Consider the following 14,515-nt stretch of genomic DNA (forward strand, 5'->3'; position numbering starts at 1 on the left):
CCATCATGCCTAAAGCTCATAAAGCAAGAGAAAACATAAGCTGGTCAAATACCAAAAACATTTCCATTAAAATAGAAACAAAGAAGAGAAGCATACTACCACCCAATTTTTTAACAGTGTTTTGAGAGCCTAGCTAATGCAACAAGATAAGAAAATTAAATCTGATATTAATATTGGAGAAGATGTAAGTTATCATCTCAAAAATTATGTTTGTATACTCTGACAAGAAATGTAACCTTAAAACTGTTAGCATTAATAACAGACCCCAGAATGTAAAAGAATATGGACGAAATACATGTTTAAATCCATAGCTTCTGTTTATATAATCACAAACAGGTAAAAAGTTATAGAAAACTTATAGAAACATTTCTGTGTGTCACAAAAATGTTTAACACACAGGGTTTATTCTTTCTTTCTTTCATTTAGCACTAAAATTTTTTCCCAAGAGTACAAATTTAAATTTTTAGTCTTTGAAGTACTAATACATAAAGAAATAAAGGTCTTATTGTAAAATAGTTGATCCTATTACTCTTCTTCAATGTGTGATCATAAAATTATGTAAGGCTAAAATTAATCACAAAGAAAAACCCAAGTTTTGAAGGTAGTGGTTTCAACACAGAAGCAGTTCATTTGGATATTAAGTAAAAACATTTTACCATAATACAGTCTGTGGGTAACATGCTAACAACTCTCTTTCTATTGTAGTAATTACGTTTCTAGAGAACAATGAAATTAAATCATCATGACCAGAACTGAAATGTATTTTATATTTATAACACATAATACTGAGTTCACTGCCATTTCAGAAAATAATCCTGCCCCAGTGCAAGACCCAAGGTCTCAGTTTGTGAAGTATTTAGTGGCAGGTCTGGGGAAAAGCAGGGCACTGGAAGTAGAGTGCTTGGCTTAAAACATAGGGAAGGAAAACCTATTACAGGATAGCTTTATCAAAACCCTTTCTGACTAAATGCTCTTTGCATTCCCACAGAAGACAAGAAGCTACCCATCATGCAGCATTAACCTCAAGAAAGTTCAGACCCAGTTGTACTTTCATAGTGAATCAAATCAGGTTATTTGCACAATGAATCAAAAGTGCTAAAACCTTACGGATCCTTTATTTCAGGGATAAGCATTTCTTTGGAAAATTAAAACAGGGAGAATAATATTACCTCAAATGAATGGAGTACCATGGTTAACATTAGCTAGTTGTAACTTGCGAGAAAGTGGAATAATGCGTATTTTCTAATTGAAACATAATCAAGGACAGGTCTCTTCACGCACAGAAATGTTTTACTGAATTTACTGGTGTGACACTGGCTAACAGGATCTCATAGGTGTCAATCAAGTACATGTCTCTGTGGTACTAGACCTGCATGCTGCACTGGGTGCCCACCACCTACAACCAAACCACCTCCCCTAACACTCTATAGAGGTAGTGAATGAGTTCATCAAAAAATACGCAGTCTCTACATGAGTCCAAAATTATTTTATCAGGTTATTAGTTCATTAAATAGAAATGGTGAGTTACCTACTATGTACAAGGTACTTATGGTAAGACAATAATACTGCATTGGAAAGCCATGTTTTGGGCATTATGACACCTCAAACGTAATGTGCATTGTGTGGCTGAGAATTAATTCATTGTAGGTAACACACTGAACATACAGAGCAAAATTCTGAGCAATCAAAAGCAATTACACCCCTGAGCAGCTCAATTTTTTTAAAATTTCCCTCAGTATTCCCTTAAGTTGACTTCTACTCAGGGATCCTTTCTCAGTTCTGAAATGAGACAATAAAGGAATTCCCTCAGTAAGACCTAATACAAAAGAATAGGAATGTAAGAGAAGGGATGTATTAGCTCTTGAATCCTTGTTTCCATTTGTTCTCAATAGTGCTTCTAACGTTCAATTTTCTCTTCAAAAGAAAATTTGATTTTGAAGAACAAAATGTACAATCCTCTGTAACATCCAAACAAGTATATTGTTTAGTTCTTACTAAAGTTAGCAAAAAACTGAAACAAAAAATATTTTAAAATCTTTAGTCTTAGTTATATAATGCCATTCACCATAGTAATGATCTGATACTTTGGTATAAGAGTTTTTAAAATAAAGACTACCAACAGGTAGAAAATTTTCCTTTGCTGCCTTAAGACAGTCCTTGGAGAAGTTTTTACCAGCGTGTTTATTCGTAACTTAAATGTTAATTTAAAGAAATATCCCCTGGCTGTCGTAGCTCAGTGGATTGAGTGTGGGCTGTGAACCAAAGTGTTGCAGGTTCGATTCCCAGTCAGGGTACATGCCTGGGTTGTAGGCCATCGTGCCCAGCAACCACACATTGATGTTTCTCTCTCTCTCTCTTTCTCCCTCCCTTCCCTCTCTAAAAATAAATAAATAAAATCTTAAAAAAAAATAAAAAACAAGAAATGTCACTTCATCACCTAAATGATACAACTTTTGGAAGGGTAACTTAATTGGGAAAAGAAAAATGCTGTGTTGCTTCTTTCTCCCAAGAAAACAAAGATGAATTCCTGAAGGTAATTCTGAATTCTCTCACTGTCTCTCTGTCTCTGTTTCTGCCTCTCATCTCTGTCTCTCTTTCTATATATACACACATACAAACATGTATGTATGTATGTATGCATATATGTCCCACAAATATTTGATTTTGAGATCTTTTTTCCCTCTTTTTACTGGTTCATTATTGTCAATGTGTTTCTCCAACTGTCATGCCTTTCCCACTGTATTCATTCACCAAGGAATAATTGAGTACCTGAATGGGTTGAGTACCTTCCAGACCCAAAAGGAAGACACAAAAGAAATACATGACAGCCTCGAACTCCAGAATCTTCCCTTCTCTTCCAGGGGACAAGGTAAAACACAATACAGCACAAAGTAATTCATATGATTAGTGCCAAAATCAATGTCCAGGCAGCATGCATTGCACATTTATGTTGAATTTTAGAGCTTCAAAACACTACCTGAGTCTAATGCTCAGAACAATCTTGTTGAGTACACATTATTAACCCCACTTTAGCAGTGAGGAACCTGAGATCCAGAATTGGGAGTGGCATGCCTCAACCAAATAGATTGAGTGGAAGAGTCCAAACTCAAGCCAGGATTTACTCAGTACAAGCCCAGAGCCGTTTTCAATAACAGCACAGGAAACCAGGAATGGGAATACTTAACAGGGCAACCGCCGGCCTTCTGCTAGAGGTGAAATTAAACCAGATCTCATAGGATGACAGGAAAACATAAAGCCGTCTGAGTGTCCAGCCAAATGTCCAAGTTCATCTTATTCTGAAAATATTTTACTTCAGTGTTATACTCACAGCACAACTGCCATTTCTTCCGTTATAGTGCCTTTCCCTCTTCACTAAGAGCTATGCTCTCAGAAATGGGGATATCAAATAAAATAAAAAGCTGGCCTGGAGGGATCACATACATCTTAAATCACAAATATCAATCTTAAGGGTCTGGTCGTCCACTAATTCTCACACATTTTGCTTCCTCTCAGCAGCGGAGAACGTAACTCGCCCCTACTGTAGCTTCTCTGGCACTCTTGCCCCAAATAACCACTTGTTTAAAATGTCAGCGATGACCCTACCCCAAATCCCACAGGTTCACCCCAGCTTTGTCCTCCGACCCGGCCTCTGCCCAGACACCTCCCCCTCCCTCCCGACGGATGTGATACCTAGTTCGGGCTCCGCAGGTGCCGTCGCGGTGCTGTCACACAGCACTGACAGATAAGATGCGACCTTTCGATTCTGTCCTTGGGGATCTCCCGCTGGCCGCGCTGCGTCGTTCCAACCCCTGGAAAGGGGCTCCCGGCTCGGGCACGCAGCCACGAGCAGAACGCCTTCCGAAGCAATGTCTCCGACAAGTGGAACGATGCTGGGCGCCCGGCAGTGCATCACTCCGCCCCATACTCCTGCCAACTGCAGGGGACTTGGTCCGACAACCAGTCCATCCCACCTCACACGCAAGCCCGGCCCAGCCGGACCTTACGCAGGACCCCGATGACAGGTCGTTGGCAGCGGCAGTGAAAGCAAAAACCAAGGCCAACCGCCTCCAATGTCCATCGCAGCCAACCTAAGACCCCCGAGACTGGACCGCAGAGAAGCGTTTCTATGGAAACCCCCAGGGGTCACGTGGCTAGGCCGGGCGACCAATTGCCTTTTACCGCTGCTGGCGACCGCGCTTTGTGCCCTCCTCTGCCCCGCCCCCGCCTCCTTAGCTCCGCCCCGCCCCTTTCCTGCAGAGAGTCCGCGCCTGCGCACTGCGTCCAGCGCGCTCCCCACTTCGCGCGCGCGCTCCCCCGGGAGCGCTAGGGCGGCGTGGGAGGCTTGAACACTGCAAGCACCTCAGGAGGAAGGACTGTGGCCAGCGCGCAGGCCCAGAACCGCCCGAGCCGGGGCTGCCGGCGACGCCCCAGAGCGGAAGAGGGAAGTGAAGGCACCAAGCTTCGGGTTCCTGCCGGGCTGTGCTCGCTGAGCGAGAAGCAGCACCAAAAGGAGGCCTTTGCCACCGCTCCGGATCGGGGATGTCGAAGAACACGGTGTCGTCGGCCCGGTTCCGGAAGGTGGACGTGGATGAGTACGACGAGAACAAGTTCGTGGACGAGGAAGATGGGGGCGACGGGCAGGCCGGGCCCGACGAGGGCGAGGTGGACTCCTGCCTGCGGCAATATCCTTGCATTCCCCTGCGTCCCCACGCTGCCAGACCTGGCCCTCCCCCCCGGGACCCCGCGCCTGCAGGGTGTGAGGGGGCGGTCCCTCCCGGGGGACTGGCGCGGAGCTTCCCGCGGGGGGCCGGCGGCTTCAACCTGTGTCTTTGGGGTCCCCCATTCCGAGGTGACAGGGCTCTCTGATTCTCACTGGGGCGCCCCGAGACCCCAGGGGCCCGCCCTCGGGTACCACCTCTGCCAGCGCACCTTCCACGCCCCGCGATTCCTCAGGTTGCGCCTGGAGTCCTGCCTCCCGGACACTGGCTCTGCCGGCCGCGCCCCGGCGGCGCTGGGAAGGCACCTGGGCTGATCGGGACTGATCCGGGCGCTGAAGTTTTCCTCCCTGAACGCTGTTTACTGGGGTCACATCAGCTCCAGGCATTTCTGTCGGGCAGGAATGGGCATCTTTCTTTAGTGATTGTGTGTTTGTTGTGATGGTTTGGTTTTGGTAGCCTTAGGACTGTTTATTCTTTGCCAGGAGAGATGGGGTGGTTTGCTTAGTGAGACTCTATCCTTTCAGCCTGGGGGCTTTTTTTTTTAAGGTGTTTGACTAGCAGTTGCACAGAATTTGTTAACCAGGGAAAGGGCGTGAGTACAAACTGCCCAAACTCCGAGAAGAAAGCTTGGGGGCTTTACCTCCTGAGCCAGGGAGGCTAGAAAGAAGACAATGCAAGTGGAGAGTCCCTGGAAATATTTCAATAAACCCCAAAGAATAAAATAGAAAAAGATTAGCCATTTGTGCAAAGCAGAACCATTTTTATAAGTCTGAAATCATTACCATTTGAGTTAAAATGTGGCTGCCAGTTCCTGGGTTTTGTTTTTGCATACTTGAATATTCATAAGTGAACATTAGCATCAGATCTTTTTTAGAGAAATGTAAATGTTGCAATAAGCAAAGCTGTAGTTTTAGATTCTCAATTACTGAATCCACTCATTTCTAATTATTCTTGAGTGTATTCATAAGGAAGGCTTTGTGGACCCTCCTCATCAATGTCCTATTAAATTATAATGGGGAAATGGATGAGTGACAATATTTGGTAGGAGCTATATTTGGTCTTAAAGGCACCTAAAATACACCCTTAAACATTTACCAACATACAGATGTTTCTTTGATTCCCACAACTTTCACAATCTGCTGTTGCTATTTTGAATTATTTTACTACTTCAATGTTTGGGGTCTTAAAAACAAGCCAGTGTACAAAAGGCCTGCTTCTCTAGAAGTTTATTAAACCCTGAAAATAACAGCTTACCACCAACCATAGGGGGTTTTTTTTGCTTCAGGGAATAAGTGCTGAACATTATTCTTGTCCAAAAACACTCTTTGTGATGGAGGAATGATGTTCATGAAGCTAACTTATTCTAGATGATACGAGATGGCTCCTCGGTGCTGCTGCTGCGCCCACAGAGTGGGTCTGCTTGCACAGTTACTGTCTCTTCGACTCTGGTGATGAGCAGGAAAGGCAAACGCTAGTCAGGCCCCACAGATGGAGGAACAAGCGAGCTTTGTGTGGTTTTCCTTTTAGGGGAATGGCTGTACATTCTGACAGTCTGATTGGCCTTCCGTGTTTCATACATGCCAACCCACTGGTGCTCTCAAAGGGAAACTAAATTGAGTAGGTATGGCCTAAGATGGTTTGAATAATCTTTATGAAGTACGGGAGAAAATATCCAAAACGGAAAGTTAAGTTGTCCCCTAAGAGTCACTGAGTTACATGTTCTATAATGCCTCTTTTCATCAGTATTGAGAGGTTACTAATGTACTGTGTATCATTCAGATTAGTAATCTACTAGCATTTCAATTCATATAGAATATAATTGTAGCAAAAATTTGATCTTTTATTTTTCCAGTTAGAAGCACATAAAAAAACATGCTCTGGTTGAGGGTAGGCTCTTTCATTTTGGGTCCTAAAAATTCTGATACATATTTTAGAGGGTTTTTTTAAATAAATATCCATTAATAATGTTTCCACATGTGTCTTACTAGAAAATGAGATGTTAGCAAGGTGTTCATTCGATCATTAGAACCAAGGAGGGAAATGGTCTTTATTCTTAAAAAAAATAATAATAGAATGTTCTTTTTTGTGTTTAGTGGTTTATCTTTGGTTGACATACTGGAAACCAACATGTTGAATTTTCCGATACTGAACATAGTGACCACAGTGGCGTTTCTTTCTGAGCATAAAGTGAAGCCTTAAGAATCAGTGGTTCCTGGTAGTTACAGTGCTTTCCCGAGGGCTGCGCTTTGCTGCTTCCCCCTTAACCTCCATCACAGGAAACATGACCGCCGCCCTACAGGCCGCGCTGAAAAACCCCCCCATCAACACCAAGAGTCAGGCGGTGAAGGTGAGTCCCAGCCAACAGCCAGTCTCCACTGATATCGTAGCGTTCTCACCCAAACCCTCTGTGGTGCTACCCGGCCGGCAAGTATTTGAACTGTTTACTTTCCTATGAGTATTTTTTTTTAAATAAGGAATTCTATAACCTGCTTTTTCAGTTGTAGAGCAGTGCACATGAACATCTTTCCTTGGCCAAAAGTTCATTTCTATAACATCTTTTTTTAATGGCTGCATATAGATACACTGCAGTTCATGTATAAACTAAATCTCCTTTTGTCATAAACAGCACGGAAGCGAACAATTTTTGGTAAATTACTCATTTCCTTTGCATAAATCCCTAGAAGTGAACCACTGGATTTTAGAATGCACATTTTTAAGGCTTTTGATACAAGTGGTATTGCCAAATTGCCCTTCTGAAAAGCTGTATGAGTTACCTTCCCTGGAACAGCTTTTCACTGATTTCAAAGAACCTGTTTACTTCGGTATTTTCTTGTTTCAAAAGCAGCCTAGAGCACTGGCCCCGCTCCCCGTGGCTATCCATACACCCCGGGAGCCCCAGGGTCTCCTTAGTTGAATGGTGGTAATGACTGGGTTAAGTGCACAATAATTATCCAGGCTCTATAATTTATAAGGGGAAAAATTTCTTGGTTTTTAAAAGTCATGAGGACCATCATGAACATTTTCATTGTACCACCTTCTGCTTTTGTATGAGTGGTTTTTAATCACAGGGTTGGGGGTGCGGTTTAGCTCTGGAGGGGGGGATACCTTCTCAATTGGTCATGCACAGTCCTCAGACTGAAGGTGACGGTAGGAGGTAGAAACACTCTGTAAAATCCTGGCCAGTAATTATGCTGGAAGTATTACTTTCTCTTGAGTAGAAGGGGAAATGAATTATTGAAAGGGCAAATTTAGTGTTCTCTTTGCTTGGCTTAATGAGTAAAAAGTAACTTTACTGTTAGTGTTTTATCAAAAAAAGATCATTATAAATGAAGGTCACTTTATCTTAACATCCCATTGTCTCTTGACTATACACATGAAACTTTAAGTTGTATTAAGTTATTTCAGAAGGATAGTTCAAAGAACAGTTTTTAAAATCTGGATTTAATCAATTGGTAAATGATCACATATGCCTGTAAGCAAATCCTTTCAGCTCTACCTTCAGATATGTCGAGGACCTGTCCACTTTTGTCCACCTCCTCTGCTACCGTGGTAGCCAGATCCAGCCTGTGGCATTGCAGTAACTTCCTAACTGGTCTCCCTGCTTCTACCTTGTCCCCCGCACCACCGCCCCCCAGCCCCGCTGCTGCTGCTCCGCGACACGCAGCCACGTGACCCTGCGCAGCTGTAAAGCAGGTTATGTCACTGTTCTTGTCAAATCTTCCAACACCATAAGGCCGAAGTCCCCACAGCAGCCTGCGGGGCTCCCATGCTCCCACGGCCTGTCTCCCTGCCGCCACTCCCACTGTCTCTTCGGCTCTCCCCCGGAACTGTGCGCCAGCCACCTCGGGTCTGTGTGCCCACCCTTGAACACACACACAGCCCTCGCTCCTTCCTTTCTCTGGAGGACTTTCCTCGGCATCCCCAAGGTCTCCTGTTTCGTGTCCTTTGAGTCTTTACTCTTCCTCAGTGTGGCCTTTGCAAAACTCGAACCCCCCCACACACACACATACACACACATCGCAATGTTCTGTCATTGGTTCACCCTCAGGACCGGGCAGGCAGCATCGTGCTGAAGGTGCTCATCTCCTTTAAAGCCAATGACATTGAGAAGGCGGTGCAGTCCTTGGACAAGAACGGCGTGGACCTCCTGATGAAGTACATCTACAAGGGCTTCGAGAGCCCCTCCGACAACAGCAGCGCCGTGCTGCTGCAGTGGCACGAAAAGGTGAGCCGAGGGCCGCAGGTCTGTGTGACCGGCCCTTCGCAGTCCAGCAGGACAAAGACGACGCCTCTTACGTAATCACTTTGCCTGCTCGGTTAACATCTTTGTTATTACAAATAAATGCATGAAAGTGAAAGTCGAAATTATGCTTACTAGCCTTGGTCTTGAGATTGTGATTGGCAGCATTTTTGTCTAATGATTATGGTTTAGTGAACATAATCTTGAGCTTGGAACTAAATCAAATCTTTGAAAAGAAAAGAAATAATAGAGGTCAAGAATTCTTTAACAATGGCCAAAGGTAAAAACAGCCCAAGCACCCAGAGATAGATGAGCAGACAAACAAAATGCGGAACATACATATAGTGGAACAAAATAGAAATTGTTTCATCCCAAAAAGGAAGTTCCGATATATGCTACCACATGAATGAATCTGAAAACATTATGCAAAGTGAAATAAGCCAGATACAATGAGACAAGTACTGTGTGATCCCGCTTGTGTGGAATATTTAGGATAGGCCAATTCATAAAGACAGAGTGTAGGTCAGAGGTTACCAGGGGAAGGGGAGAGGGAGAATAGTTAATCCTTAATAGCACCGAGTTTCTGTTTGGGTGACTGGAAACAGGTAGCGGTGATGTCTGTACCATATTGTGAATATAATTAGTGCCACTGAATTTTAAGAATGAACATGTACGAATGGTTAAAAGTGGCATGCTTTGTGTTACTTTCTAACATCTTACCATTCCCAAAACTCAGTTTTTCGGAAGCTGTTGTCTGTGTGTCTGAGTGAAAATACACACGCGTAAGATAAACACACTGTTCAGCCTCGGCCAGGCCACTTTCCCCCTCACACACTATCAAACGAAAGCGCCAGTATTGATGGGCAGGGCGACCCTAACACCCATTTCCCCGAGTTTAGACCTGGTTGTTTCGGCGTCACTGCGAACAGTTCCCTGTGGCCCCGTGCACCCGTGTGCAGGATGATTTCTGTGGCCATCCCGTGGAACTCTCTCCGTTTGCGGGGCCCTGCGCTATTGTGTTTCAGTTAATCCGCACAGCAGCTCTCCGAGGCGTGTAAACCTCCTCGTCCTCCTCAGCTTACAGAAGGAGAGCCAGCGTCAGAACCTGCGTGACCTAGTTCCCGCCCAGCCTCAGGATCCCGGCAGACACCGGGAGGGGAGCTGATGCTGTTCCTGATGGTGGGTGGGGAGATCGAGGCACAGGTCTGCTCTCCATTTCTTCTAACGTCAGTCACCAGTGCTTTGCCAGTCTTACCTCCTGAGTGCTTCCCAGTCGTCCCCCCAGACCCATCTTCAGTGCAACGGAGGGGGGCAGCATCTTTCCTGGTCTGTGTGTCGCTTCCCAGACTGGCCCCCCCGGTTACCGGTTTCACCTCGCTCGGGTCCGTTCTCTGCCCAGTCACCAGAATGCCCCTGAGAGCCCAGGGCCACCCCTGGGCAGAATCACTGGAAGAAGGAAGTCCAGCCCCGCAAGTCCAGCCTCACGTCCCGTGTTGTTCTCCTCCTGCTCCAGCCAGACCTGCCTTTTCCCGCAACGCGCTCACTGCCTCGCACTCTCGCACTGCTGCACCTTGCTCTTCTCTCCGCCCCCGCGTCTCCTTACCCTTTATGTCAGTCTGTCACCGGCTCGCCCATTTAGTGTATTGTTTTCTCCAGGCAGCCTTACCTGACCATTCCACCCTTCTCTCTACCCTCAAGCTAGGTATGTGCCTTCCTCGGTGCTTTTATAGCCCCCAAAGCATAGCTCTGTCACTTCATACAGTGTGGTGTGGTGTAGTATACTATAGTAATGTGTGTGTGTGTGTGTGTGTGTGTGTGTGTGTGTGTGTCTTCCCAGTAGACCAGACGGTGCTGTACATACTTTTGCACCCCCGGCATCTAGCACAGTACCCAGTGCACAAAGGTATTCAGTAAGTGTTCTTTGAACACAAGGTAACTATAGCTTCAAATTTCTACTTAGTCATGACTTCCAGTTTTTCACAGTAAAGCAAAAGTTCTGAAGGTCTTAGCTATTCAATAATAACGTTTAGCTTGGGAGAAAAAAATCAGACAGAGACTGGCTGACTCAATAGGACTCAGGTTGGTTTTTCCCAGTTTGGCTTCCTCCTGACTGCTGAGAGTAAGAGCAGAATCCATGCCCTGCATGTGCGTGCGAGCCCCTGTTTAAGGCCAGAGCTTTATGCCCTGGACCCTGAGAACAGCATACTGTCCGGTATTAGTGTCTCACCAGGAGGTAAGCGCACGGGTCAGGAGCCCCAGAGGTTTTGTTTATCACTCTTCCCCAGGGCCAGGCACAGCGCCTGGTGCATAAGAGGTGCTTGAGAACTATCTGTGAAAAATACTGAGTTCAGAAATCAGTAACTGCGCACAACCTTCTTTAAGAAAACTGTTTTCGTTGGTATGAGAATTGGTTCTTTGCAATCCCGTCAACATCTGCCTTTGGTCTGCTTCCAGGCGCTCGCCGCAGGAGGAGTGGGGTCCATCGTCCGCGTGCTGACCGCCAGGAAAACCGTGTAGTCCAGCGGGAACTGGATCGCTCCTGCGGGTGTGGGAGTTGCTGGTACAAAGACCAAAACAACCAAATGCCACCGCGGCCCTGTGGGCAGCATCTGTCTCTCTCAGCTTTGCCTTCTCGCTTCCTCTCTCATGTCTATACAGAAGAAAATTCCATGTCCGTTTTCCTTCCATGAAACCCGGGATGCTATAGAGGGAATTCTCCAGCAGGAGTGCTTCGTGCTCTCAGAGCTGTTTCAGAGATACATATACCGGTGTGTATAGAGCCTAATCCACATTCAACTTTAATTGTGCAATTTTTAACCCCTGTTGGCTGGTGGGTTCTTGTTTTTTCTGTTTTTTTGTGTGTTTTGGTTTTGTTTTTGACTAATAGTGATCAATTTGATGAGCATTTGATGCCAATTTCCTAACTCATTGCTAGCCAGGAAATGATTCTTATGAAAAATATGTTCGAGAGACTGGCAGTTCTTAACATTGCAAAACTGGACCTTACTCCCCTTATTTAAGCAAAATGTGTCTCTGGAACCAGTGGCAGGCGAAGGCCACTCCCAGGCTCCCGCGGCGCCCCCGCCTGCCTCCAGCGGAAGTCTGCTGCTTCCCCTCGGCATCCAACGATCATGGCCTCTCGATTCCTTTGTGGTCACCAGGGTCCAGAGCAAGGGGTCTTGCTCTACACAAATGTATCTATTAAATACCAGAGCCTGTTGGGTGTGAGCGTCAAACTTGGGTCCCGATAGCACAGCCCTGTCTGGGAAGGCTACTCCGTGTCAGAAAGGACATGGACACTGTGGTGCAGCTCCAACTCTGGGCAGCCTCTGAATGAAACGCTCTTTTCCTTAGAATTCAAGCGGCTGCCTTAGACATTACGAGGTGTCTCACATGCCCTGCAAATGTCTTCAGTGTCCTTCGGGGTCATTGGGATCTCAAAAGATTTGGCTCAGACCCAAACACACATCCTGTATTTTCGCTCAGTGTTTTTTAAGAGAAGAAAATGCCACACAGCAAAAAGTGTTTACTTTGTTGTGGACCAACCAAATCGGTTCTCAGAAAAATGACCGGTGCTTACAGAGTTGTTCTCCAGTAGCTCCAAAACAGACCGCCCGAGCGCGCGCGACCGTGCCACCGGGAGGGAACCCAGCCTGTGTTTAGCGTCTACATGGCACACCAGTTTCACAATCACCGGCTCACGCGAAAACTGGTGCGGAAATCCTATAAACTCTTGGCTGTTTTTGATACCTGCCTTTTGTTATGTAAAAGTGATAAAGTTCCAAAAATAAAATGTCAGTGTTGAATAATTTATTTTTCTAGCCTTTGCTTTAGTGCTCGTTGAGTGTGTAGTTATCGAAGAGGAAAGATTTCCTCTTTCGCCACCAGGTTACTGCACTCTCTCACACACAGATGAGAGCTAGTCCGGTGCGGCCGGTGTCTAAAACCACCTTATTCAAACCTCAGAGGGTAGAGAAGCGGGGAGGCCAGGAGTGACGCCCGAGCCCTTTGGAGCGATTCCATCGCGCCCCCTGGTGCCAGGTGACGGAACACCCCCACCGTCACTGCCCAGAGACCTAGACTAGGATGCACAGAGTGGCCCAGCAGCCACAGCCACCTCACCTCCAGCTTCCACACTCGTCCTGACACCGCAGATCTGCTTCTCCTCACCGGCCCGCAGCCGCCTGTCTGCTTTCCCTCGGCGCCTGACTCCTGCCTTCAAGCTCTGGAACCCCGCAGGCAGCTCAGAGGGCGCCGAGTGAAGACACACTAAGCAGTAGGCGTTAGAGGTCATCACGGCACCACCGCTCACTAACTGTAAAATGAAAACAAAGTGATACTGCGATACTTTTTCGGGAGATCCTCCTTAACAATACTTTCGAGACTAGTGTTGGGGGAAATTCTGGAGTTTTACATTTTATAGTCACAAAACATGGGTGTACTCAAAATCTGCCAGTCAGCATTACTCAGGGGAAGTAGTAAAAACAGCTAGCAATTAGCACCACGGGGGACTGAATCCGAGTGGGTGACCGCTGGAGCCGGCTGCCTGGCGGCTGCACCCTGTCTGGTGTCTGCCCGGGTTACACCGGCCGTGACACAAGTCTGTCCTGGCGGAAAGGGGGGGACAGTCAGGATGGATTGTGGGAAAAAAACATGCAAACGCCAAAGAGCTCCTTCGGCCCAAAAGTGGTTCTCTACCTGCCGTTCCCTCTGCTTGAATCTCTGGCTTAGTTGATGCATTTCAGTCACTCGTGTGTGTGTTCTGCCACTTTTCAAAGCGGGGACATGGCACATACGCCCATTGTGGGGCATCAGGTAACGGCACCACTTCGCTAACAGTCCTACTTGATAGGAAGTGTGATGGCGTCTTAAGGAAATCCAGTAACACACGAGTGAAATCAAGTCTGCAGATGGTACGGATTAGCGAAACATTTCTTTTCTAAGCCCTCGCTGTGTTCCCGGGGATCACGGCGCACGCACACGGTGGGCGAGCCACGTCTGCTTGCTCACGAGTTGCTCTCAGCCTGAGAAGGGAGAGGAAAGCCACACACTTCGGTGTGTGACGGCAAGTGCAGGTGGCGTCAGGGGCAGTGGAGTCGGGGTGGGCAGGAGCAAAGTGACACAGGGCGGCCTGTCCTGGGCCTGGCAGGGCGGGTGCACGGGTGCAGCAGACATGGACGGAGCAGAGGGAAGAGCAAGTCCAAGCACATCGTGCTGTTCCTACGGCTTTAATGTTTTTAACGTGAAGGTCGGGACAGTGCAAGTTACTGAGAAGACTAGGCTTTGATAAGGTGTGGGAGGGTCGAGAAAGTCATGGGATTATAGAAAGTGATGTTCTTTAGCCGAAACCAACAATGGTCACTTCGTCTCACCCTTTTAAAGTAGTAAAAGGATGGGAACTTCATTTTGTAAGAAGGAAAGCATCTTAAGTTTAGTAATCAAGAGCCTTACTTATAAAAAGTGGGTATGATTTATCCTTTAGGTGTTTTGGGTCATTTATTAAAATGGCAATTATGTTTAGAGTGTATTTAAAAAGCAGTTTGTTAACAATGAAACA

The 14,515-nt window shown here is 46.3% G+C and overlaps 2 protein-coding genes across 3 annotated transcripts in view; one reads left to right on the top strand and one right to left on the bottom strand.

Annotated features, from left to right (window-relative positions):
* Window positions 1–4,223, bottom strand: part of RGL1 (ral guanine nucleotide dissociation stimulator like 1) — a 218,558-nt gene extending 214,335 nt beyond the window's left edge. The window contains exon 1 of one of the 2 annotated variants that reach the window (XM_028530834.2): window positions 3,691–4,223. The gene's annotated coding sequence lies outside the window, so the exon portion shown is untranslated. The remainder of the gene's footprint in view (window positions 1–3,690) is intronic. The other variant, XM_028530836.2, reaches the window with a different exon arrangement.
* Window positions 4,224–4,314: 91 nt separating this feature from the next.
* ARPC5 (actin related protein 2/3 complex subunit 5) lies at window positions 4,315–12,769 on the top strand. Its single transcript, XM_028530922.2, has 4 exons — window positions 4,315–4,682; window positions 6,993–7,065; window positions 8,767–8,943; window positions 11,413–12,769. Exons 1-4 carry the CDS (start codon window positions 4,540–4,542, stop codon window positions 11,473–11,475), a joined length of 456 nt encoding a protein of 151 aa, XP_028386723.1. The 5' UTR covers window positions 4,315–4,539; the 3' UTR covers window positions 11,476–12,769.
* Window positions 12,770–14,515: the final 1,746 nt, after the last annotated feature.

This window comes from Phyllostomus discolor, chromosome 14 (assembly GCF_004126475.2).
Source record: "Phyllostomus discolor isolate MPI-MPIP mPhyDis1 chromosome 14, mPhyDis1.pri.v3, whole genome shotgun sequence".
Classification (NCBI taxonomy): domain Eukaryota; kingdom Metazoa; phylum Chordata; class Mammalia; order Chiroptera; family Phyllostomidae; genus Phyllostomus; species Phyllostomus discolor.

Bases quoted from the DNA above. Each gene is read 5' to 3' on its own strand.
- ARPC5 (XM_028530922.2), top strand. From the start codon at position 4,540: ATGTCGAAGAACACGGTGTCGTCGGCCCGGTTCCGGAAGGTGGACGTG. The intron at 7,066-8,766 runs GTGAGTCCCAGC...GTTCACCCTCAG, and splicing joins CCAAGAGTCAGGCGGTGAAG to GACCGGGCAGGCAGCATCGT. The intron at 8,944-11,412 runs GTGAGCCGAGGG...GTCTGCTTCCAG, and splicing joins TGCTGCAGTGGCACGAAAAG to GCGCTCGCCGCAGGAGGAGT.